Source organism: Syngnathus floridae, chromosome 12, assembly GCF_059516105.1.
Source record: "Syngnathus floridae isolate MCC-2025c chromosome 12, RoL_Sflo_1.0, whole genome shotgun sequence".
Classification (NCBI taxonomy): Eukaryota; Metazoa; Chordata; class Actinopteri; order Syngnathiformes; family Syngnathidae; genus Syngnathus; species Syngnathus floridae.
The window spans coordinates 4,559,700-4,585,404 of NC_142424.1; the positions used below are offsets into that span (position 1 = coordinate 4,559,700).

General features: G+C 44.2%; 2 protein-coding genes and 2 non-coding genes across 6 annotated transcripts in view; 1 reads left to right on the forward strand and 3 right to left on the reverse strand.

Annotated features, from left to right (window-relative positions):
* The window catches only part of LOC148389634 (uncharacterized), a 191,283-nt gene extending 174,764 nt beyond the window's left edge, over nucleotides 1-16,519 (reverse strand). The window contains exons 1-4 of one of the 3 annotated variants that reach the window (XM_088391123.1): nucleotides 16,320-16,517; nucleotides 16,065-16,180; nucleotides 15,840-15,881; nucleotides 15,542-15,683 (exon numbers count right to left, since the gene is read on the reverse strand). The gene's annotated coding sequence lies outside the window, so the exon portion shown is untranslated. Of the gene's footprint in view, nucleotides 1-15,541; nucleotides 15,684-15,839; nucleotides 15,882-16,064; nucleotides 16,184-16,319 lie in introns of all 3 variants that reach the window. The other 2 variants (XM_088391122.1, XM_088391126.1) reach the window with 2 other exon arrangements.
* Nucleotides 1,258-1,339, forward strand: trnas-cga (transfer RNA serine (anticodon CGA)). The gene has a single exon. It is a non-coding gene; the product is annotated as a tRNA-Ser (tRNA).
* A 220-nt stretch (nucleotides 16,520-16,739) lies between the features above and the next one.
* ddx54 (DEAD (Asp-Glu-Ala-Asp) box polypeptide 54) lies at nucleotides 16,740-22,008 on the reverse strand. The gene is made up of 20 exons (XM_088391132.1): nucleotides 21,754-22,008; nucleotides 21,171-21,297; nucleotides 20,923-20,993; nucleotides 20,650-20,838; nucleotides 20,533-20,582; nucleotides 20,415-20,456; nucleotides 20,210-20,305; nucleotides 20,014-20,135; nucleotides 19,713-19,774; nucleotides 19,508-19,639; nucleotides 19,234-19,444; nucleotides 19,025-19,156; nucleotides 18,737-18,958; nucleotides 18,587-18,660; nucleotides 18,292-18,489; nucleotides 17,839-17,993; nucleotides 17,659-17,772; nucleotides 17,475-17,585; nucleotides 17,281-17,378; nucleotides 16,740-17,162 (listed from the first exon to the last, which is right to left on the reverse strand). Exons 1-20 carry the CDS (start codon nucleotides 21,871-21,873, stop codon nucleotides 16,924-16,926), a joined length of 2,565 nt encoding a protein of 854 aa, XP_088247258.1. The 5' UTR covers nucleotides 21,874-22,008; the 3' UTR covers nucleotides 16,740-16,923.
* On the reverse strand, nucleotides 21,548-21,619 carry trnac-gca (transfer RNA cysteine (anticodon GCA)). Its single transcript has one exon. It is a non-coding gene; the product is annotated as a tRNA-Cys (tRNA).
* Nucleotides 22,009-25,705: the final 3,697 nt, after the last annotated feature.

The following is a 25,705-nucleotide window of genomic DNA, read 5'->3' on the forward strand; positions in this document are numbered from 1 at the left end:
GGTTTATTTAGATAATGAGTGTCTATCTTTACCTGGCGTGAAAGGACTAGATAGGATTGAGAAAATAAACCACCAAATGGACATGATGAAATGCTCTTGGGGACTACTCAAAATATGTTGAAACCTTAAAGGGCCGAAAGAAGGATGAAAGACCCCCCTAGTAATGATTCTTTCGGTAGGCCAGACTTGAGACGTTTTGGAGGGAGGGAAAAAAAAAAATTCAATCGTTTCAGAGAAATGATGAGTCATGGCCCGAGTCGGCCTCCAATGAGAGAAGCTAAACAAATCAAAGAGCGGGTGCCCCCGTATGACAAAGTAGAAGAGTGCAAGAACAAGAGCATTCCTCGGGCTAGAAAAACGAGGGAGGGGGATTACGTTATTAAGATGTACTGAAACGAGGATCACCGCAGATGGATGAGCTCCCGGCACAAAAACCTTTTTTTTTCTTTCTTCCAAAGAATCAAATCCATCTCATCCAAAACATCTGCTTCCATTGTTAAACTGTTGCATCTTTGCTTAGCTCATCAACAGCCGTTTGAAAAGTCCACATGGGAGGCTTCTGAATCATTTTAAAGAGACGATCTTTCCTGGGTGAATACAAAGATTTGTAATGAAGATGTTTGAAAAGTCGGGCCTCAATCAACGAGGCGTCAGACAGGCAAAACGTCGGCAGATATAATCAAGTTCTAAACACGTTTCTGGCCTATTTCCAGGACATGTGTTTGATTCCCGGATCGGGTCTTGCGGTCCGGCTGGCTATGGGCTCGATGTGAAATGGTCCCTCCATCAGATAACGCATTTTCTGGTTCCTGTAAAGATGTCCGCCATATCAACAGAGACATGCGTCAAGCTAATGGGAAAGCTACATCTGTGCAGGGGCAGGCTCTCTTTGCCTCAGCAGCTGGCAGACGCAACCTCTGGGACGGGAGCGCTGAAATGGAAGCAAAGACCTTTCCATCTCCCACGTTCAGTCTTTCAGCACCACTCCTGGCTGGAATCCTGAGGGACGGGGGGGCGTTAAGGAGGCGGTGGGGGTGAGGGGGCGTCCTCCGGGAGAATCAGACAGGGATGTTACAGTGATGACAGGGTGAGAAGCAAAGCACTACACTGTGTTACAAACGTGAGTATTTGTTTTTATAGGTAAACACACTTCAGTTTTATGTTTCAAGTTTCTGCTCTTGTCTAATTGTTCAAGGTACCAGGATCATGGTCGTGATCAAAAAGTTCCTGTACAGCAGCAAAAGGTCAATTACCACAGCTGCGATGGCCGAGAGGTTAAGGCGTTGGACTCGAAATCCAATGGGATCTTCCCGCGCAGGTTCGAACCCTGCTCGCAGCGACGTAAATTATGCACACCGAATAGAAATGTAATCAAATTGATTATTGCACTTACTAGGGTTATCATACGCACTAAAGGATCTGAATGCCAACTCTAAATTAATTTATGAAAACCTAAGCCATTTGGATCAGGTGAAATATTGTTCCAAAGCAATTTGATCCAATTTAATTAAAAAAATGTGCTTTATTGAATAAAATGTAGATGCAGTTTTTACTTTGACTTTTACTGGTCAACACTCTTAAAATCCGTCGAGCAGCATTTGCAGCGTCGACCGTCAGCATTTCAATGTCACAGTTGAAACACGGCCTCCATCTATGGCATCATTAGAGCTGATAAGACACCCCGAGCAGGCTCCAGGCATTTCTGGCCTAGTCTGTGGGAATTACAGGTACGAACCGCGCCAGGAGAAAACAACTCTTGCTCACGTCCACCTGGGGTAGACGTTTGCTCCATATGGAACACATTTAGACTTAATGTCAGTCCTGTGAGATCTGAAGGACTGGACTGGTTTCTTTCACGTTAAACATCTCTACCCGCTTTGTCCATGGGAAGATCCCAACAGTGTCTTGACATAGTGCAAGTACTGTATAAGCAGCACATTTTTTATGTAAAGGACTGCCGACCTGCCCAACTTGAAGGCTTTATGGAAGTTGACCAAGGGAAAATTTGCTCTGACTTGTGAGAGACAGCATGATTTTTAGACCATGAGAGTTATTTCCTTGGTAGTTTCTTTTCATACAGAGAAAAAACTCAAGTATTGACCAATTGAAATGGACTACAAGACTAACAGCTGCGATGGCCAAGAGGTAAAAATAAAATTATGGGGATTCTTATTAGTACCGGACAGTATTTGGCTAACTACTTCAAAAATCTAGTGCATTAAAATAAATAATAGTTCCAATTAAATGAAGCTGGACCACAGTCACCCATACATGTACCGAAGAAATGTAACAAGATGAATCAAGTCAAAGTCAAGTCCAAAATTTGATAAGATTTAGCCAAACAAACCCAAGTCCTAAAATCATCAGCTGAAGTCTGACTTGAGTCGGGTCCTCCATCGACTCAGAGGGGGTTTTCAGTCACCGCTGTCGGATCAATACCTCTCCTGCTGAGGAACTGAACCCGAGGGTGGAGGTGCAACAAGCCCATGTGGTCCCACTGTGCCTTTTGGGACGGCGTGGTCAATATGTCTCAAGGCAGCGGTATGGGGCCTTCACATTTGGGAACAGTAAGTTGACTTTTCATGCGTGCCGCTTACAACGCCAAGGCGATTGCCAATGGTGCTGTTGAGGAGGTTTCAAGACTATTGATCCAGATACCTTTGCTCGATTGATTTTAATACTGTGTGATTACAGAGGTGACTATAAAATTATATAGCATCGTTAAATTGTGATGAAATAAAGAAGGCCGAATTGAGGCATGAACCTCCAGGGCTACATGAATGGCGTCAAAAATTTTGAAACGATTGATCTCGGTCTCTCTATCACAAAAAAATCGGCATTTAACGCGTAGAGACTTTTTTTTTTAATATCTGCCGCGTATCATCACAATGATATCCGCTTCCAGGACAGAAACAAGGCAACATACTGTGAGCGCTGAATCAATACGAGCGATCCCCAAGAGGCTGTCCGAGTCGCTTGCGGTAACGTATCGATCCGCCTAAATGCGAGGTGTCTGCATGATGTTCTAAGAGGCTCAGCGGTCCGACTGCGTGCCAGCGGTCGGACCCACGCGATTTAACCCCCCCCCCCCTTTCCGCCCCCTCGCCAGCACCACACCGCCTTTGCCCTTTGCGCCGAGCCTCCACAGAGGTCCACGTGTGACTTGATGCCATCGATAAAAGTGAAAACATCATTGGGGAGGGGCTTGTGTTGCGACCCGCATGGTCATTGGGGTCTGAAGAAATGAGGCACCTGGGCCCTAGAGGAGATAAACACTCGATATTTCACCGCTGGCTCCTCTCAGACTCGTATGGCTTTTTTTTTCTTATTGTCAGATGAGCCGGGTTATTTGAGGAGGACAAAAAAAAAAAAGGAACTGAAGTGGGTGTGTCAAATATTTATTTTACAAAATAAATAAACGATTAACCTATCGATTATTCTTTCGATGAATCGATGATGGATACGTACAAAATCACAAGTAAACGATTTGATTGAGGTTTATAGAATTAGTAGGTGAGCTTCAACAAAAAGTTGTGAATTGCCAAACGTTATGAGTCTGTAAATCAGCTGTTCTCTTTTTATCTTATCGCTGACAGGTTGTTTGGTTTTTGTAACGACTTTTTATCTATGCATGTGAAAAAGGTCACACTTTTATGTGTATGCACGTGCGTGCGTGTGCGCGTGAGGCTGTCTGCTGGGAAAGGCTCGAGTGATATAATGCTGGTGGTCTCGTTCTGTCTCGCACTTGAGAAACAAACTGGCTCTTGGTGCACTTTTACAAGACGAAGCAACAAAAACACAAGAGCGCAGTAACTCAAAGAGAATTTGACCTAGAGATCCATTTAAAAAATAAACAGTTTGTGCAGTTTGTAATTAATCATTGCTGCTCCATGCCACTAGGGGGCAGACGTATGAGTGGCTGTATTAACTACTGCAAATACATATTTTGATGCTAGCTGAAATGAGCTCAAGTAAGATACGCAGGAGTCAATTTTACTTCTTCTATTTTTCATGCCATTGTCCATTCGTTGAGCTGGTGCATGTAAACGTCATCCAGGAGAAAAGCAAACATTGAAAGTTGAAAGTTGACAGATGACAGTAACAGAGTGGAAGACACCCCGTGGCTTAGTATCTTAACAGGGCCTCCTATCAAGATGGATGAGTCTGAAAGGACACAGTCATGGCTTGAGCTGGCTGATAGGGCAACAGACGGACACCGGCCATGATAATCGGGTCTGTGGATGCGAGCCATGTAAGAATAGCCAATCGGGAAGCTCGATGAAGCTGGCGCAAATGGGGAAACGATTGGTTGTTTTGACCCCAGATATGCTAACAGTTAGCCTAGCTTCTTTTATTTTTTTGTTTCCTACTTTCTAGTCTTTCTTTTTAGTTTTTTTTTTTCTTCCAGCAGCCAGGTCAGAGTTATAGTTACGGAATTTCCCATGAAATTCATAGCTCGGTGTACTTTTGCTAGCTAGCATTGTTTATGCATTCTTTTGTTCTGGAGATTCCCTACGAGACTGTAGGTAACCCACTTCTGTTGTGTTTAGGCTGTCAGGGAGAGAACAACTCGGCCCGGCTTTGGCCCCGAACGCAGCCGAGATGGATGAGTGTGTGACAGGACGCTCCCTTCACTGACTCGGTGTGAGGCTTACGCTGGGTCACGCGTTGTGTTGTGTGTGCGCTCTTGCTGGCTGTATAAACTCACACGGAGAGGACCCCGAGCGCGGGGGAGATGAAGACCCCTCGGAAAATGTAAACACTGTGAAGTGGCGAGTCGGGCAGCTGCAGTCGCGCACACACACACGTTTAGAAAAATGCTATCCCAAGGTCAAGGTTAAGCGCTGACACTATTTCACTTTCCCTCTCGACCTTTCCGTCGCGCTCTGAAGTTGCCAAAGCGCAGAAGAAAACTGCTCGTACTGTACGCTTTGATTCGAGACCCTCCAAGTGTAATTTGCAGTGAGACCAACTGCGGGGAATTACTTAATGAGGAAAACGATTAACGTCCATAAAATCCAAAATAGTGGCGCTAGCTTTTTTTACGCTTCCGCTAAGTGTTTCGGACGATGCCGCAACCGCCACAATAAGGCCCACGCGATTGTCACTAAGCTGACACCTTGACGTCTTCTTCATGTGCGCCATTACCCGGGTGATGTTTATGTACACAGAGGGAAAACACACTTAACAAGTACTTAACAAAGTACCTCGAGCTCAAGTAAGAGTGCAGTGAAAAATGAAGCGGGCTGGCAGGGGGGCGACGGGTAATCTTTGCTGGAGTCCATCTTTATTATCTGGCTCAATGGACAGAAGTGGATCCCGAGGTAAAAATACCTCCGCCTGCTTCTCATCAACGCGTTGCTCTTATCTGACATCGCAGATACATTTGGGACGAGCGAGTGCGTATGGAGCCGTAGCGGCACGAAGCTAAGGGCGAATAATTCAAGTTATTTTTCATTCGATTATGGAATACGATTAAAGGGGGAAAAAAAAAGTGGGTCAAAACTGTTTATTTCGAGTCAAAAGGTTGGAAAGCGCAACAGATAACAGAGGAACGGGAGAGAAATGTTTTCTGTGTTCAAGAACGACAAGGTGACAAATTGCCGCTTACAGGCTACAATGGTTCCACTTTAGTGAGCTATTGATTTTGTCCCCGTTTTTCCCGACGTCACCGACACTCTACGGCCTTTGGTGGCGTTCTTCTGCTCCCCTCTGGGACGCCGCATGAGAGGATGGAACCGAAATGTCTTATGGATCGTTGAAGGGGAAACACCTCCGGAGATGGCTGTCTGTGTTCTTTTTTAAACGGAGACAATGGTCCTCGGCCACGTCCCAACGCTGCTCGGGGATGCAAACACTCGCTCCGAGTCAGTCAAGTGTGAAGAGAAAGAAACTGGAGCTAAAAGGACTTGGAGGAGGTCAATGAAAAGTATGCAAGTGCAGTACAAGTGCACCTTGTATTTCCATTAAGCGTGTCTGGAATACTAGCGGTTGATAAAAAGTATTTGAAAGTAACAAAATGGACTTGAGCTGAACAAACGAAAAACTATTGCAGTGGCGCCTTTAATTTAGTCAATGTTTCATCTCAAAGCGTCTTCACCCATTGCAATGAATGGAAGTGCCAGTAATCTGTTCCAGGATCCCCCGACTCCAAAACATTTTGCGATGTGCTTTTTAATCAGAAAAATATCCCTATATAGGCGAGGCGAGAAGACTAAACTATTTAAGACTTTTTAAACTTTGTTCGTGTTGAGAGTCGAGAACAAACTACAGGAATGCTCATAGATTCATTTTGCACGGCTGCATGGATTCCAGCAAACAGAAGCATCATTTGGCATATTAATGCCGCGAGCCGGCAGTCAGGCAGGCAGACGGGCGGGCGGCAGATAAAGAGGACTCTATTAGTCTCGCCTCATTGTGCCACCCTGATTCCGCTCTCCTAATTGGCTGCCTTCTGTAGGCTCGGCAGCCATATTTCAGTATAAAGGCGAAGGATCCGCGGGTCACGGGAATAAAAGGGGCCCCATTTGACAGGTCAGCAGGCTGATGTCTATGGCATAATCTTGGGTCGGGGGTCGAACTAACATCAAGATAGGCCGTGGCTGCGAGGGTCAGCCGCCACAACGGAGAGAGCCCAGTAAGTACGTCGGCAGACTGGCTGGAATGTTGCGTTTGGGGCGGCAAATTCAGTTGAATAGACGAGCTTAAAAGTGGATACACAGTTTAATTGCCATCGAGAGGAAAATTATTTGATTGTTCTGTCTGACACGATACATTCATTGCGGTAAATAAATAATACACCGGTTCTGAATCACCGTTTTAGAGAAAGTACTGGCAACCAGTTAGCAACACTAATCCAGTCCTAATTAGCTCCAAAACATGGACTATTAACTCCGCCTTGGTGTTTTTTCCAGTTGTTGCTTCGCCGTGTCATTCTGTTATTTTTTCCTAAATTAGCAAGATGTCAGCAACGATTTCAAATGTATTGCTCGTGCTCATTATCCCATACATCGGCCGAGCAAAAACAGACACTACTCGGCAACCTAATCCAATTAGGGATAATACAAGAAGTCAGTCAGAAGACTTAAGCAACAGGACAACAGTCTATCCCGTCTGATTTGGTCCGAGCGCCCCATCGCGCTGGCATGGGCGCCCTCGGAGCACACGGATGTTTATGCGCAGAGGATGAGCAGCCTGAAAACGGTAAAGTTTGCACGCACGCATGCACAAAGACACACGCACAGGACAGTCTGCCTGGCACCAGACGGCAGCGCGCTGCCAAATGAGATGTGTGAGAGCCCCCTGCTGCCAAGAGGCGGACAGGAAGAAGAAACAAACCCTCTCTAATGGAGACATGACATGCTCGCTGGGGCGGAAACTCAAACAAACGATTAATGGGCCACGGAGACTTCGGTACAGCGGCAGCAAAACACCCCCGCACCCCCCCCTTCCACCCCCGCCCTCTTTGTACTCTCTCACTCTCGCTGTCTCACATGTTGACTGAGAGGCTTTGACATTTCAAGACGCAGGCCTCGGCTTGGGGGTGGCGGCCATTTTCGGCCACCCCCTTAGCGCACTTCTGCCTGGAGCGGCAGTTGACGGAAATGTATGGAAGTTGTCGCATCCCAAAGTTCTTGGCATGAGACTTGCATGGGTCGCCAAAGTATCTGGGATTTTTTTTCAGTCATCTTTAGTCCAACATCATCATCATGTCTTCTGGTTGCGAGCTGTCAGGCGCTGACCTACGCAACCATAAAGCGACTACAGACCATGGGAACGGATAATGAGATCCCCTGAAGGATCCCATGTGAACGAAGCTCCGAATACAAACAAGAGTTGGCGTAAAAATGAAGTTTACCCAAAAATTGATTTAATACATCTGGGATATTCGAAGGGTAGGGGGAAGTGGGGGTGGGGGCATAAAAGTCCGTCCATTCCAGTAGCCGGTGCCGTCTCGCCCTTTGTCTCCAGCTCGAGATCCAGAAGGGAAGCCCCTTACGCTCATGTGTTTTGATTAGCAGGTAATGATCTTTGATCTAATTCGCTGACTGGGAAAGTGCGGCTCCCATTGAAATCCGGTGGATGCTTGGCCGACCTGGAGCCAGTGTCACTTCTCGTTAGGGCCTGGAGCTCCGTGACCTCCGCGTTGCCAGTCCCGGCCCCCGCCTCTCAGCATGTGCACCCCGCGTAATGATATCAATAGCAGCAGGGGTGCAATGAATACAAATCCGCGTGCAGAATGTTTGGACAAGAATTCGCTGCCGGCTCCCGTCCCGCCCCGTCCGCCTCCCCTCTTTGACGTGACTCAACCTCTATCCGGGGACACAAAGGGCAGCGATCTGGATGCTTGATTTAACACAAAATAGTTGGCGACACAAAACAAATGCCCCCTGCTGCTCGGCTATATATGATATAGCATGCAAGCGGATCTTCTCAATGCATCCGAGCTACAATATGTAGGTGGGAAGTACAAATAATTTTCCCCAGATATCTGTAATTTACTTGAGTATTAAGAAAAAGCTAAATACATCCGCACTCTGTACTTAACGCTAAACACAAGACAAGAATGACATGAATAGTTTAAAACAAGACATGCTTTGTTTTAGAAAAAAAATAAACATCGCCAAAGCTAATGCTAACAGTCAATGGAAAATCCCATTGTTGGGCGAAACTAAAAAGCTCAACAGATGTCAGGAATTAATACTTGGAACTTTGAACTGCATTACTATAATTTACTGTATATTCCAAGTCACACAATCATCTCCTATTGAACCAAGCGACGGCCACCTGATTTCCGTCTCTGGTATTGACAGAGCCGCGAGAGGCGGTGGCCATTAACAGAGGTATGCTCGTGGAAACGGCCAACGTAAGCCCCACTTAAACCAGGAAGGAAATAACCAATGCATTTGGTTTCTGAATTAACAAGACTGGAAAAGCAATAAACCCCCACCCCTCGCTCCGAGACCTGTTTATTATCAATTACGGCGATACAATGTGGCCAAACTGTGAACGTGGGCGTGCCGCACGCCATGTGCACACGCCCGGCGCACACTGGGCCCACTCTTCCTCGCTCGTCTGCTCGTAACTGACGTTTGAACACACCGCTGTTTGATTCTGTTGGCGAACTGCAATTTTGTTGACGACTATAACCCGTCAGACGTTAATATTTTCATGTTTCCACATTAAACCCAAGTTACATATTTAATGTGACAATAAAGAGTCATTTTCGTACTGGTAGGCCACAAAACGAGCAGATTCGATTGCCACACAATTTGTCAACGTGTCCGTTTGGGTTACTCTGGCTCTGACAAATACAAACGTTGAGTTCCGTTTCTTTGCCGCAGGTGTGACGGCGACAATGTACTCGACGCATCTCGATTGTTTTGCTCACTTGATCTTTCTCGCAGATGTTTGCCGGCCTGCAAATTGAGCGGCTGGATGGATGAAGACGAATAGCACCATCTGCAACTCTCAAGGAAGTGCAGATAACCAAATATGCGCGGGTTGTTCATCATTTTCGGGACGCAAAGGCCGAGTGTAACGTACGTGGGGCGGAAATTCCAAAACGTAGCAGCTAAGTCACCTCGTGACTCACTGCAGGATTTCAGACTTCACTATCGTAATTAACATTTATGATCAGGATGATCAACCCACAATTGTTCCGATGTCCTGCCTGCTTGCTACCTGCTGCGATGCCCCTTCACATTTTCCACCGGGGGAAATTTCTCCCCCGAGTCGTGGCTGACGCAAAGCCCGAACAAAAATGATGCGGCGGCCAGGCTTCTTGTCCTCATGTCTGCGTCATCTATCTCCTTCTCCCACTTTTTCCATCCCCTTAAGCATCACCCCCGCTCCGCCTGCCCCCTTTTTGTTCTCGATGCGCCATAACTCAGCCAACCTCGGGTGTTTGATGTCCGCGCTCTGGATATCATTTCAACCGGCACAACCGCAACGATAATACCCTCTCGCACGCATGGCACGTTCATTTCGCACACTTACAGGGGACAATGCGCATGAAAAAAATGTTGAAACAGAAAGATAAAAAGGCTTTGGAGGAAGCCAAGCGGGTAATATGTCAAAAGACCAACAGCACACTGCTGTACAATAAATATTACAAAATTTATATATGATGTATAATTTTAATCTAATTACATGGAACATGCTGCCACACAACTTGGCAACAAAAAACTATATTTTCCATTAGGATTAAAGAATTATATTGGATAAATAAAGAACTACAATATGGAAATCGGTCGATGGATACTTGAACACAAATGGTGCTGCAACATCCGTAGATGGACAATATTATTTTATATTTTAATACTTTATTCCTCATTAAAAGACATTGACTCTTATTAGTCAATGTTCTATTGGTGGGCCGGTACAGATTAATGGCATTTTCAGTCTTTTCAATAGGGAAAGATGATTTGAGATTTGCTTGTTTTGAATTCTGAGCATGTTCTAAGTCCTGCCACCTCAATACGCCTAAAAAAAAAAATGGAGGAGGGTAGGCGTCGTTGATAATTGCGTCTTATCGTTGGCTTTTTTTCGATCATTACTCTTATACTCAGTGTCAATCCCTTCTCTTTTAGGGGAATGAGGTCCAGATGGCTGGAGTTCCTGTCGGTTTTCCCTCAACCAGCCACTCGGCTTATCGGCAAGTTCACTTCACTTCAAGCAACCACTGACAGCTCAGTTAATTTGCACCTTTTAGCCCCCTTTTTTTTTTTTTTCCAAAACATCAAGACGCTTTATAACGGGAGTCTCTTCTCACCGGAATTTAGATAGTGTAGAATGGATATTTATTTTATGTTTTTAGAAGATGTTACTTTTACATGAATGAACTTAGCGTCATGTGTGTTAAAGGAAAATGAGGAATGCGTCACATTTGTTCTATTTCAGTGAAAATTGTCATCAAAACAATTCAAGGAGGAAAATAAAAACGAGAACATCTGCGTGAAATTCTGAAGGCATCATTTTGGAGTTTGCAATAAACGGCGAGTATTCCGATTTTTTTTAGACTAATATAAAAACCTATACTGTTTTTTGGGGGGTTTTCTAAGACAATGAAAATAAAATTAGGATTAACATGTTTTTCTCAGTGGGCTGTCTTTTACATAAACCGCCATAACTTGTGGAAAACTGTTAGTGTTTTGTTTGGGACTGCTTGAAAAGATTTGTAATATAAATGAAGAAAAAGCACATCTCCTGCAACTGTTTTCTAAATAAAAAACATATATCAAATAAAATATATGTATAGCTATTTGAAGCAGAGAGGGTCACTCTCGTTCCTTTCAACGGAGCTGGACTGCTGACCCCGCAGGTCATTTGTCCGAGGGTGCAGGTTAGCCGATGGACAGCCAGCGAGGGGAGTGACTTTGATCTGCCCGTACGATGAACTGGGGGTGGTGGAAGTGTCCCTGCTAGATGACGATTGGGGGTCAGCGCGCTCGCTTCATACAGGTGACCGCTGCACATCTGGGTCGCATTTTGGGATTAAATAGGCTGGCCATTAAGATCTAGACGACTGTATGACTTGGTCATTTTTTTGAAAAGTGCACAACGACAAATAAAAAAAAACGATGACTGTTAGCTTTGGGGCTCATTAAAAGCTGAGTTATGATCGTGACATATCGCATAAATGTGGGGGGTGGGCAAAAGGTCTTGACGGACAGCCACTCGTGCTATTGTGGCTTCCGCCAAAGGGTCACGTCCTGTCTGGCCCCTGTCCACTCCACACTTCCACAACATATCCGGGGTCTCGGCCTTCCAACACTCACATGCGCAAACACAAGACCCCTGTGCCCGCTTGGCGCCACGTTGCGGCAGTGCTAGGGCCCTTGCGTGCCATCGGGGGGCCTGGGGGAGGAAGCGAGTGATGGGAAAATGTTCTTCATCCAATCACAGCCCCCAAGCGGCCTCTTATGGAACATGTTACGCCACTCATCCTCCCCCTCGTTGCAAATGTAGTTCATTCGGTGTGCCGTTACTCAACGCGGGCAAGAGATCAAGCCCTGCTGGAGTCGGAGCGACCACCGTGGCCAGCTTTGGCCGATTACTGATCAATCAAAATCACCAACACCGGGTTCTATCATGGCTGTCATAGGAGTTTTCTTTATTTCTCATACTAAAGGTTGGATATCAAGGATCTAAAACAATGCTTAAAGAGCACAGCAATGAAGAGACCTTCAATGGATATCACATCAATGATCACACAGCTTTCCAAAGCCGAGAAGCAGCAACAAGTCACTCACTACTCAGCTGAGTCTGGACAAATGCTTACAGCGCCACCTTTTGGCTGCTAGGCTAAACGCAACGGGAAATGAGGCCCTCACTTTTTTGGTGTAAAATTACAACTTCATTTTTGGAATATTATTTTTTTCTTAATAATGCAAGGTGTAATATTCTCAAAACTTGGTTTTATAATACAATGTCGATTCATGGATGATTACAAAAAATATTACTTTATTTGTAAAAAATGAATTCCCCCTTTTTGTTTTCTAAAAAGCGCAACGCAAGAAATTTATTTTGTTTTATTTTTATTTTTGAAATTGGGACTTTATGTCAATGTTTGGATTGTATTCTTGGAAATTGTTTTTTTTACTTATTCCATTTTTAACTCTACTATTCTCACTTTCTTCTAAAAATAAGAGAAATATTTTTTCCTCACAAAATTAGGATTTGATTCCTGCAACCTTTTGATGTTTTTTAAAATTTGGACTTTTTGGGCATGAAAGGCAGCAGGTCAAAATTCAGTTAAATATGTTTTACATAGTCCTGTTCAAAAAATTTATAATAAAATGTAACTCACGCGTACAGTGCAACGCTCTCGTAAACACAACTTGGAAAAAGATAGCGGGGTGGAGTGGCCATCGTCTTAAAGCTCCGTTTTAAAAAGCTTTGTCATCTTGTTATCCGGACTTTGTCTCAGAGACTTCTACTTCACGGCGGGGGTGATTATTTTGATTTTTCGCTGTTTCTCTGATCCTGGCGAAGACAAATGAAGTGTGTCGCCACAGAGAAAAACAGAGTGCCCGCAGAAGGCGAAACGAGTCTGGGAGGGGAAAAAAAAATTCCTCAGCGCGGGAAAGAAGAGAAAACAAAAATTGTCTATTTTCATTTTTTGTTTTGCAAAATAACTTCGCCAATAATACGACTTCAATGACTGGTTTTAAGTAAAATTACAACAGTCTTGCGACATCACAACTTTTTTTCTCTCTATTAACATTTGGATTTGTTCTTGCATCTTTTTCACTTTTCTCTCGCAAAAACACTTCATTGTAATATTCCACCTTTTTTCTCATGCCAAATTCAAACAAGTCAGCTCCATCAAGGAGTAGCGGAGCTGATAAGCCACTTTCCACCCACCCCATTGATGACCTCTTTATAAGGACCTTCTGACAGGCGACCCAGTACCCAAAAATAACCCCGTGTGATAGTTAGGGACGAGAGCAGGCTGTAATTCTAATCAAGTGGTTAGATTAGCGATGCTAATTAGCACTCAAATTCTTTCCTTCTGCCATTGACTACAAAATCCAGAGAATGAACTATTACCATTATTCCCTACGAGAAAAATTGGTTCTCAATTGGAGATAAGAGGCATCCTGGAACGGATTGCGTTTGACCTCGGAGGTTCCACAGTTAGCAGATTATGGAAAGATGCTTAGAGTACCAAATGTTGTGCAAAATAAGGCAAAGTTAAAGAAGGGAGTAGATTGGATTTCAAACGTTGGCTCGCACTGGAGTTTCCATGTAACAACTGAATCCAAATTGACGGATCACAGTGGAAACACAGCTGCGGGGCTATGGAAAACCATCTTTACATTCAAATTGGCAGGTGGCGTTTTCAGACAGACCCTCTTTTCGCTCCAGACGCTGTCTAGTTGCATCATTCAAAATTTAACAAGGTTTCAATAATAATGGGATCACATTTAATGCGTTCATTGGTTCAAACTTTGCCTGCGTAAAGACGATTCTTAACGTTTAACCGATTTTTAACATGTGCAACAGTCCAACAGATGACGAGGAATAAATCACTGCATCTGCTTACTGAAGCATTTCCACCGACAATTCCAAATCTTTGTGGGGCCGTCACGGGCATAGCTCCGCCCCTTTTCCGAAACGCCCGGGCTTCAATTCCATATTGCACATCCGACGCAGGACGTGTCTGACATATTTAAAACCAAGCCTCGACCGTGTTAGTGATGAGCTGTCATTTGGTCATTCCAAAGACGGTGACGGGGAAAAAAAGGAAAATAAAAAAAGTTCACATGTGGCTTTGTGGAGGTTCTAATTGATACTTTTCACATAAAAGACATTTGAGGAAAGTGAGACTTGGAAGGCCGGTTGGTGTCATACAAATCTGTCAGTGCAAATTCTCTTTGCATCGCGTGCTTTGTATTCTATTTAGCCTCAGAGGTCCACAGCCAACAAGCCCCAGTGGACCCTGCTCCAACTGGGATGCGTGTGGCCCAGTGTCAGCCTTCCATTGTGACAGAGCTAATTTAAGGCTCTTAAACATCTGCGACGCTCCAAACATCTTCATAAGCTGTCTTATTTTCAAAACAAAGCCGCAGCGTTGCGATAATAACACGACAATAAACCAAGCTAACCAGCCGGTGACCCCGCAACATCAGAGCATCCGCAACAACGACAACATGTCCGGCTCAAGATAAAAGGAAGCCTGTAGCGGGTTTCTACGACCGAGAGCAAATTCGTCAGCCGGAGATTGGCAAATGTCAGTCATGTTGGGCCGTTGTCATTCCTCAAGTGGCCCGTAGCCTCGTGAGCGATAGCCTGAGAACGGCCGAGTTATCTTATCTGACGAGGAGAGACAGGTCGCATGAGTGACGAGCAGGGATGAACGAGACTGAAACTAAAATATGCAAATATAAGGACTACAGAAATCTGGGAATATCGACTCGTGAGAGGTTCGATTTTATTTCTTTACTTTGCTTTTAAACGTCTACCACCCTCGCCACCCCTTTTATGTAGAACTCAGTATTAAATAAAATTGGTCAACAATTTGAAGGGAACGGACTACCATGTCAAGCTTCTATACGATTACGGTATATGTAAAACAAATATGCAGCCTGCCTTGCTTTTCTTTTCCACCTTCTCAAGAGCATTGGACAGGCTCTCGGGTGTATCTCAAGTGGATGTTGTGTCCATCCTGGGAACTCTGACTTAAGATAAGGCCACTGACATCTGGAGAGTTGCCGGTGCACCACAGGATGCGACGAGAGGATAATAAAGAGGATAAAGGCTCAGGGATGAGCTGATATCCAAGGTAGCATACTACAATATTAAGCATTTCACTAAACTGTACATTATTCACCTTCCCCAACTATGAGTCATGTCAGAGGAGTCGGTGACAATCACCATGGTGACGCAGCTGTGTTTAGACCCAATAAATAAATACATAGGCTACCCGATCACTGCTCATTTTTCCTCCATTTTTAGCAGAGTGTGCATAAAAAATATTCACAGAGAGCACATCGTTGGGCAACGTCTACAAAAGACAAGATAAAATGGAACTAACCATGTCCAGATGAAATCAGGAACTTTTCTCCTTCACTTTGACTGGCACGGTGCTGATGTTTCCTCTGCATGTGCTCATGTTTTGCACCTTTCCAGCAGTTGAAGGAGACGACACGACTTCTCTTAAAGTGGGTGATGGATTTCTGCAGATGATAAATCACATTAGCACTTGACATGTAAGCAGCGGGGATGAGTGTGGGATAACTTGGCCCCAAACTTATGTTTTTTTAAGTAGCATTTAGTATGACAATAATCAGAAAATACAGTCATGATGATTCAAGATAAAAATGTATACGTACTTTATTGTACGTCACTTCACCCAAGGTATAACCAAAACATATCTGGGGGAAAAAATGGAATACATATTTTATTATGGTAGCCAACTATCGTTTCAAATTACAGTACTCAGTTGTTAAAAATAAAACACTTGCTTCACATTAATTCTTAAAACAATTTACTAGTATTTTATAGTATATAGTGTAGTTATTAAATGTTGAATTTGTAATGAAAATGTGTATATTTACCTTAGCCTAAGCTCGGTAGCCAACAGCGACACCAGGTGGCATGATTACAAGACGTTGACAATATCTAGTATTCAGCATCAATGTACTGAATTATCAAAGTTTAAAACTGAGGACAACTTCTGGAAGAAAAATCTTATTAGTTTGGGGAAATCTTTCATTATTTACACGGATTTATCGCTATTAACCATCGTTAGTTGCTATAAAGTTGCTAACACTTCGAGATGTTCAAGACGCTAACGTGGTGACGTAACTTACCTTTGTGGGCTTCTCCGCTTATTTGTCACCCAAGTCCTCTTCTTTAAATAGTGCGCTGCTTTAGTAATTATAGTTTAAAATCACTTTTTAACCATGTAAATCGTCGAGTTTTCGAGTTAATCGTTTGCCACTCCATTTGCTAACGTTGGTACGTCATAGCCGCCAAGCGCAATCAATGACACCTGCTGTGTTCACCTGTGACGTCATCGCAGAACTATGCGAATGAATCGAGAATATTCGAGCAAAACCAAATACAAAATAAGATATTAATCCAATTCATCTAATTTAAAATAAAAAGCTTGGGCACTTATGAAATACAATCTTTGAGCAGAATGTTGAATAATTCAAAATAATATTATTGACAGAAATGATCAGTATTGTCTGGAGGGGGAAAGAATTAAATAATGACATGACAAAAGGTTGACCCTTTTTATCTCTATTTTTCCAAATGAATTATGTTATATGTACACAGTAGAGCACTCAAAAATGCACCAAATAAGTCATTCGCAAACATTCCAATTTGGAGAGTTCACCACAATGACGACATAAATCCAAAACAAACATTTCCACATTAAATTATGAAATACAACGTCGTTGCTCGTTCTCACATCCTCTTCCTCATCTTGCCCTTCTTTTGGCTGCCTCGACCGAAGCCGGACTTCTTAACGTCTCCCAACCATTTCTTGTTCTTGGCGCGGATGTTCTTCAGGCCTCCACTCTGTAGGAAGCGATGCTTCTGTTGCTTCTTGCGCTCCTTCAGGATCTGCTGGCTGGTTTTGAGCTCCGAGCGCACCCTGCTACCGTTGGCCAAGAACTGGGAGCCCGTAGAACTGCGACCGCGACCTGAGAGACGCAAACAAATTTGGGTTTCATACTGTCGAGCATCTCTGCAGTTTATTGTATGCAACTTTTATATCTGCATTACCCAAAATAGTTATATTTATTACAAAAAATGAAGTACCTTTCGGTGGCCTCCTCCCTCCTCCTCTTCCGCCTCCTTCCCCATCCGAGCCCGCGGTTCCGTCATCAATCTTGTACTTCTTCTTCCACTCCTCGTAACTGAGAGCTTGTTAAGTATTCCAACAAAATGTTGTCACCCCAATTTGTCTTCGAAACACTTCAAAGTAAACGACCAGCATTTGTCCAAAAGGATACAAGTTTTTCCTGTTCTTCTTCTTGTGGATGGTTTGACCCCCCTCGAGTTTAATCCTGTTCTTCTGATCATCTTTGCCCGTTTCTGTTACGAAGCGCTTCCTCTTTCGGTCCCTACAAATTGAATCCGGATAAATATTGAGAATGAGACATAACGATATTGGAAATGTAACCTCGTTGGCGTCACCATTTCATGATCTTCTTGTGCTGGTTGAGTCGTTCTCCTTCGTCTCCCATGAGGTCGAGGACGGCGGAGGACGCTTGCGTTTCAAAGGTGGTGCCGTCTCCGCTCATACTTAACCTTAAAGTACAAAGAGATAATGTGAAGCTAACATCTAACAATATTTCAATAATAATTTGCTCTCACCCTCTCTCCGAGTTGAAGTCTTTGGGTCTGTAAGGAATGTAGTACTCCTCATCTTTGATCGCCGCCGCACGTTTGTTTCGCTTTTTCTTTGGACGCTCTAATCCTCCGTCCTGATGATTTTTCCTCTTCCCACCAACCACCTCGGAGAAAATCTCCTGTAAGGAAAGGAACAGTCACACTCCACACAAACACCCAGGGAAAAACAGTCCATTGTACTCTTATCTAAACCGCTGATGACTTTTTCCACAGTCTATTAGCGCCCTCTCTTGGTGGAAAGTTTACACTGCAGTCAGTGACACTTGGCAAATCTTCCCAGGTGTTGCCATACAAAATAAACTATTTATTTTAAAAGTGGCACTTTTATTTTGATGTTAACATTTTTAAAAACAGGAAAAAATTTATGCACATTGTAGAAATGATTCTATAGTTTCCTAAGGTTTTTATGTGTGTTACCTGTAACGCGTCATCCTCGCCCGAGTCGGCAGCATCTTCTCCGGCTGGGACACTGACGGGGTTATGAAGGAGCCTCTCCGCAGCCAGACTTTCTCTGTGCTTGCTGAATCTGTCCACCAGCCGTGAGTCTTTGGAGCGCTTGGCTCGCATCACCTCAGTGGCGAGCGTCTTGCTCTTGGAGTTGATTTCAAAGATGGTCTAGAAGAGGAGACGTAATTTGAGGTTCGACACACCAATGCATGAAAGCTTGTGTCAAGTTAGACGAGAAGTATTTCTATCAAATATGCAAACTCACAGATTTGGCTCTGTAGCCCTTGATGGCGTCAACCATGTTAAGACGTTCCAGCTCAGTTTTCTCCAATCCGGACCCTAAAACAAAAGAAAAACGTCACCAACGTGTCTGCTGAGCGTTGTCGATGAGGGCTCCCATCCTCCCAAAACGGACTCAGCAAAGGATGGACGGCCATGCAGCTCAGGTCCAGGTTCTTCACTCGTCTGATGGACTCCGGCGAGGGGTTGGGCCGAGATTTGAGGTACTGCTTGTAGGCGTTCTCCGAGACGTGGTGGAGGTTCTGCAGGTCCAGGGAGTTCTCGTGCGCCGTGATCAGGCTGACCATTGCATCGTCCAGGATGCTCTGAGGCACGCGACCAAAAATGCCGTCTAAATCTGCAGGGAGGACCACTTCCATTTAGAGAAATTCTTTTTTTTGTTTTCTACAAGTGTCGTTCCTACCTGCCGACTGCTCTGGGGTGGCCAACTGTACGGGTCTTCCCAAGAAAAGGTGAAGGTCATAAACAAAAGGCACCTCGTCCGGACACACCATACTGTAGGTCGTTCCGCTGCGCCCCGCTCTGCCCACACGACCTGAGTAGCAAATATAATTGATCATTTCATTGAAGAAAAAAAAAAAACTATTTCCAATCAGAGTGTGGCTTCCTTACCAACTCTGTGCAAGAAGAGCTTTGACTTGGAGGGAAAGTTGTAGTTGATGACATTGTCCAGCAGCGGGATGTCGATACCACGAGCGGCCACGTCCGTCACAACGAGCACCATGGCCTTGCGGTGTACGAACTTCCCGATGTTGATCTTCCTGGCTGTCTGATCCAGGGCGCTGTAGATGTAAGCGCAGTCCAGCCCTTCTAACGACAACAACTACACAACCCACCGCAAACATCAGAATCGTGCTTCCTGACGGGATTGTGACGTGAGGCTGACCTCCTTGATGTACTCCACGTGATGTTTGGTGGCGGCAAAAACCACCGTCTGCTCCTGAGGCTTGACCACGTTCCTCAGGAGGTGGAGCAGCAGCGCCGGCTTGTCATCCACTCGCAAGTGGAAGAAGGAAAGCTGGGGGATGGAAGACAAAACCGCTTCAATACACGACAATTCAATTGAACTTATTACTATTTATTTTCTTAACCGTGATCTGGTCACTGATCTTGGAGTCCACATCCAAACGAATCAGCACTGGTTCTGTCAACCCTGGGAACAAAAATAGTCTTTTCCAAACTCTGCCAACATATCACATTTTCATATCATTATTTTTTTACAGATTATTCTCGAAGTACTTGACACAATTACAACTCTATATACAGTGAAACCTCGACTCACAACTATCTAGCTCACACACAATGTGCAACACCATAGATGTGCAAACAAAATTAGCATTGACATTATATTTGACCGTCAACGTATAAAGGCCGCATTGGATGCGATCTTACCGGCTCTGGCAAACTCCACCAGCAATTTGGGCAGCGTGGCAGAGAACAACAACGTCTGTCTGATGTCAGGAAGCCGCCTGATGATCTCCTGGAGCTGCTCGGCAAAGCCCATCTCAAACAACCTGACGGAGCGAGCGACATTAGGGCGCACATCCGCTGACAATTTAGCGAAAGGAACATGTAAGTTCTGAATTACCTGTCGGCCTCGTCGAACACCACGTACTCAACGTGATTCAACTTCAGATTCATTTCCTGGACGACGTGCATGAGACGGCCGGGGGTACCGATGATTCTGAAGGACAAAGAGAAATCATCAACATTCAAATTATTGTTCCTGAGTCAAGGAACTCAAGGTAAAATCATTTTGCTAAATGCTAAACGGTTGATGTGCTTGTACTCACATGTCGGGGTTCTCGTGAAGCGCAGCAAACTGCTCCTCCAAACTAGAGGACATGGAAATCGATTTAAGATGGCGAGCACGAAGATTTGAATTGAAATAAAAATAAAACAACCACACACCTGTCTCCACCAAGGATCAGGGTTGTCTTCAGTTTTGTGAATTTCCCCAACTACAAAGATCAAATTTATTGTAATTTAGTTCCAGGACTCATTTGACCTCACTCCTTGTCATCTTACCTCTTTTGTGAACTTCATGGTCTGCAGGGCCAGCTCTCTGGTGGGGGTCAGGATGAGGGCCCTGGCACCCGTCTGGGCTTGCGGCGCCTTCAGCTTCTCAAACATGGGCACCAGGAAAGCGGCCGTCTTACCGCTGCCTGTCCGAGCCATGGCGACGACATCTTTGCCGTCCAGAATGACTGGGATTGTCTAACGAGCGGAGGACAAGGTTAAGACAAAAACTGCTCAGATTCTTCATGTGTATTCGAAGATGCCTAGGTGGGGCAGGCTCACCTTTCTTTGGATTGGGGTCGGCACATTGTAGCCCTTCTTCATGACACCCTTGAAGACGGGGTAAGACAAGCCTAACAACACACAAAATGGACAAACACTAGCGTGTGAGTTAAAACATTGTTTTAATACAAATCTGAATTTAGAGTTACGTGTTGTGTGGCTAGTACAATAAATTGATGCATGTATTGTTTGTATGTTAGCAACAACCTCGTGGTTATTTATCTAAGGTTTGTGCTGGTGGCTCTCACCCATGGACTGAAATCCTCCAGACTTTTTCTTCTTCTTGTTCTGGGCTCGGACCAGCTCCCTGGTGTCCGGTTCCACATCAGACAGGCAGTCTGAAGGGGCGGGGAAGGGCAACAGCTTGCCCCTGGGCTGTTGAAAGCAGTCATAAATTTGTTATAAAACAATCTAGTTTTCAAATTACAGATGTTCAACATAAATAATGTAATTGTAGTTGTTGACGTGTCCTGTGATTGGCTGCTGACCAGTCCAGATTGCTCCCAGTATTTCCGATCTTATGACGTACTAAACTGTCGATGCTCAGGGGAATGCATTGTGCAGCATTCTTTTGCAGCTTTGAGTCTATTAAATGTTTAAATTTTACCAGTCAGCAAAAACGAGTAGGGGGCATCCGGATTTGAACCGGAGACCTCTTGATCTGCAGTCAAATGCTCTACCACTGAGCTATACCCCCTGACGCCGAAGTATGGTACACTAACCACCTCATTACATGAGTTCATATCGTTTGTCATGAAAATACTTTGCGTTTAAGATTTACGGAATCATCGTTTTAAAATTATATGAAAATCTATCGCGTTTAAGACTTACGGAATCATCGTCTTTGAGTTGGACATCCACTTCGAAGACTCCGACGTCAGAGTCGGCGTCCACCTCTTTGCCAGCCGGGTATTTCTTCTTCTTGGTCAGCTTCTTCTTCTTCTGAGCCATGTTGGTGCTTTGAACTTTTTAAAAGCTACGTGTTGATTGAATTAACTCGTTTCGGGGGTTGACAAGATGACAAACAGGTTGAAAAACGACTCAAGCGGACGTGGTGTAAACACGTGTGAACTTCTTCTTCGTTCTCTTTTTTTCTTCTTCTTTTTCTGCTCCATGACTGCCAGGAGTTGACTGCTGCTCTTGATCGCCGTCTATCGACTTTGTTTGGAAGTACAGTTATTAATAACAATTAGAAATGAACAGTTATCAATAGATTAAATATTAAATTTTGTGTATTTATTTAATTTCGGCATTTTCTCTCCTCCATACTGTTGGAGCACAGGTCTCAATTTGATGAAACACAGGAAATACATCTCTCTATGTGATAAATAATTCACTCAGTTTCAAATAATAACAGGATAATTAAAAAAATGAAGCGTTTAAGTCATTTATTTCTTTTAAGTGCATGACAAAAACCACAATTAATCATCAGATTACTCTACATCCAAGAGTTGAAAATTTACAGTCAGTGAAATGCTTTATTGAAATGATGTGAAATGCACTTTAAAGTATGAATTTGTCACTGCCAAGTACTTTTAGCACACAACTTTCATCTTGTTTACTAGCGTCCAGAGTGGGTTTTTTTTCTTCTTTTTAAATCACCCCAATGGAAATGTGTCCTTTGGATGATAACGCTGACACTAATATGGCAGCCAAAACATACTGTTTGAAGTCAGTGAGCTGATGTACAGTAAATAAGTCAACACCATGGCAACAGCCCGCAGCTAATGCCATTCATATTCCCCTTGCAGAGCTCGGCGGCAGTGGCCTGGAGCCAAATCTGCCTCGGGGGCTGAGAGGGATGCAGCCTATGCACACACAACAAAACAAATACAGAGAGAAGCACCAGTCGTGTTGAGTCTGTTTTCAAAAGTGGATGTGATAAATTATGAGATGTAAAAGGTGATCAGACTATTTTAGTTTTATGCATCACTTCCACTTGGTGGGATTCTGGCATTTAATGACAAGATGCTGCTTATGAGTCACCGGGCGAGGCTTTGCGTGTCTACAAAAGGATGCAAAAAAAAAAAAAAAAGTAGCGTGTTTTGCTGTCTTTTATAAATCCCCTTATGAGAGCCTTCACCTTCATCCCGACACCTACAAAAAACAAATTGATTCACTGGGAGGCAATGTAGGCCATGCTAAGCTGGATGCTGAGCTTCAGCTGAGTGTGTGTAACCTTTAAAAAAAAAAAAATCTGCGGCGCAAGTTGTGTCAGCAAGAACATGCTAATGCGCAAACACTCACCAGTGGCTAAGTGCGTGAAGGCGAGTCATTAGGGGAACAGATGTCAGAGCACGTCTCAGGTTAAATTTCAGTTACGGATGTTTTCATGCGGAGTGCGTGTGTCAAGCAGATGCTGCTGCCTCTAAGCCGTGGAGATGGAGGGGGGGGGGCATTTAAATTAAGAGATTTGTGGACTTGATGATTTGTAAGGGCAAACTTTTAAATAGCGGTGGGAGATGGTGGTGGCTTAAATTCTCTTTATCCCTATTGATTTGTTTTTTTATCATTCAGTGGCCTTGTTGCATTATCTGGCTCTATGAGAGATGAACGAGAAGCTCGAACATACATCTGAAAAATGCGTCAATAAAATACTTGTTGCTAGGCAGAATTGTCAGGGCCCTCACTGTGCTAATTGTGACAACCATGTGGTTGACGGACAGGGAGTAGAGAAAATGGCAGGATTGACCTTTCCAACACCTCAAGCGGGACATTTTTGAATTTCCAGAAAACGCCTGGGAGTCCTTTAAAGCCAATAAAGGCAAAACGGCTTATTACGATAAAGCCGAGACCTGTGTGCTGCGTAAGGAGAATCTGGCTTCTCCCAAAAAAAAAAAAAAAAGCAAAGGCATGTACAAATCCACAATGACTTGAGAGCGGTGCTTCTTTTGCCTTCAGTCATGCAGCTTGTGGCAGCATTAAGGAGCTAATCACGAGAAACGTGATACAAGCAGAAAGCGGATGTGAAATAGCCCCAAATGTCTCCAACCTGCAGTTTAGTTTTTAATAAGCTGCCTGAATGTAGAATATTGTGGTCAAACACTGCCGGATGACTGCTAATTATGGCTGGCGGGCTGCAACACACTCATGTTTAATATCATGCCCTCTACACTTGGAGTGGGAAGGTTATATGTGATGACAAGGCAGGGAGGGGGGGGGGGGGACAAAGTGCAAAATTAACTTTTCATGTATTTCCTCTGCAGCGCGTTGTTGCTACCGCCGGCTCGCTCCTTCTTCTCTTTGCTGCGTCTTAATTGCAATTCCATCAAGAATTTAAAGCCCCCTCCCGTCCTGTTTTCTGCTAGTGAATGTTTCCCAAAAATAAAGCCAATTGGTCTATTTTTAAATGAAACTCTGTTTTGGAGCATTCTGGAATAACTTTAACAATGTTTTATGAAGAAAAAAATATATATTAATCACCATTATTTCATAAAACAATAAGAAAAAAATAACGTAATAATGAACTTTTCCCGTGCGTCGAATTTGGAACTAAATTGGAGTTAGCCAATTCTAATTGTCAGTGGCTCAATTAGACCTGATCGGATGTTTGCGCGTGTGTCGTAAATCATCTCATGAGATTGCTGGTGAAGTGTCACCGAGTGTCCACATGCACTATTCCGCCATATGCTTCCCACTGCTGGCACGTCTCGCCGCGTTTCCTCCGTTGGAACGTGCACAGCCCCCTCACCCAAAAAAAAAAAAAAAAAAAAGAGTGACTCACAAGTACCGAGCACAGAGGCGATAAACAACAAGTCCGCTGCGCACGAGAGAGACGCTCAAACCAACAGCTCTCGAAGTCACGCCTCCGATTGGCTACCGGGATGAATAATGTCATCACCGCGCAAACATATGGAGGTCAAAGGCGCGTGCATGCGCGCGACCATCACCGGCGGCCGCCCGTGACGTGTGCGCGCCGCTTTTGCTTGTGGTGGGAGCTTAGCACAAAGCCCTGCCTTATCCGCCGGCATTACAGTCTCTTAGAAAGGATTTACGTTTTAATTCTTGATTAGATGGAATTTTCTTCACAGTGTGCAAGCGCGCCGATACGCAAGATAATGGCATGTTTGTCACTCACACACACGCGGGTGCGCGCACACACACACTTATGCCATCCTATTTAAAGACGAGACTTTTAACACACATTGGGGGCTATTGTTAGAAGCGATGGATTATCAATCAGGAATTAATCCTGATGGATGTGTGTTTGCTTCACACACTTTTCATCTTCTTAATGAGAGGATTTATTTGTTGTTATGCTATAGCAAATGGATGGGGGGGCAAAACCTCACTCCCGTTTGAACTATTTAGTTCACTCACATTTTCTCCGAGCAGTTATGATCTTCTTTGAAGCGTATATAATAATCCCCAAGTCCTTGCTCTGTATCAAATATAAATCAAAAGAAGAGCTAGTGGGGCACTGCCCTAAATGGCACTGTTCAGTTACGGAGGGGGCGGGGCTATGAGCATGCACGAGAATGTGCTTGTGGCACCCCATTGAAAAATTTCTGGTTACGCCCCTGGAAACCGATTCCGATATTTGGCATATTAAAAAAATGGCTAACCGATTACTTGGCTTTGAATGTCTTTGTCTTATGGACTCGCCACTAACTGACATTCCAGTAGTTGTTTAATCAAGAATTTAAGTTTCATTTTGGTTTTAATTCATATTATTTTGTGGCAAAGGGTCACACACTCTTACTTCCCTTTCTTCTATTTAGTTGACTGGCATATTTTCCTCCTCCTCCTCCTCCTCCTCTCTTTTGCCTGAGTGGCTGCTGAG

Bases quoted from the DNA above. Each gene is read 5' to 3' on its own strand.
- ddx54 (XM_088391132.1), bottom strand. From the start codon at position 21,873: ATGGCTCAGAAGAAGAAGAAGCTGACCAAGAAGAAGAAATACCCGGCT. The intron at 19,775-20,013 runs GTAAGATCGCAT...TTTTGTTCCCAG, and splicing joins GGTGGAGTTTGCCAGAGCCG to GGTTGACAGAACCAGTGCTG. The intron at 19,640-19,712 runs GTTAAGAAAATA...TCCATCCCCCAG, and splicing joins AGATCAGTGACCAGATCACG to CTTTCCTTCTTCCACTTGCG.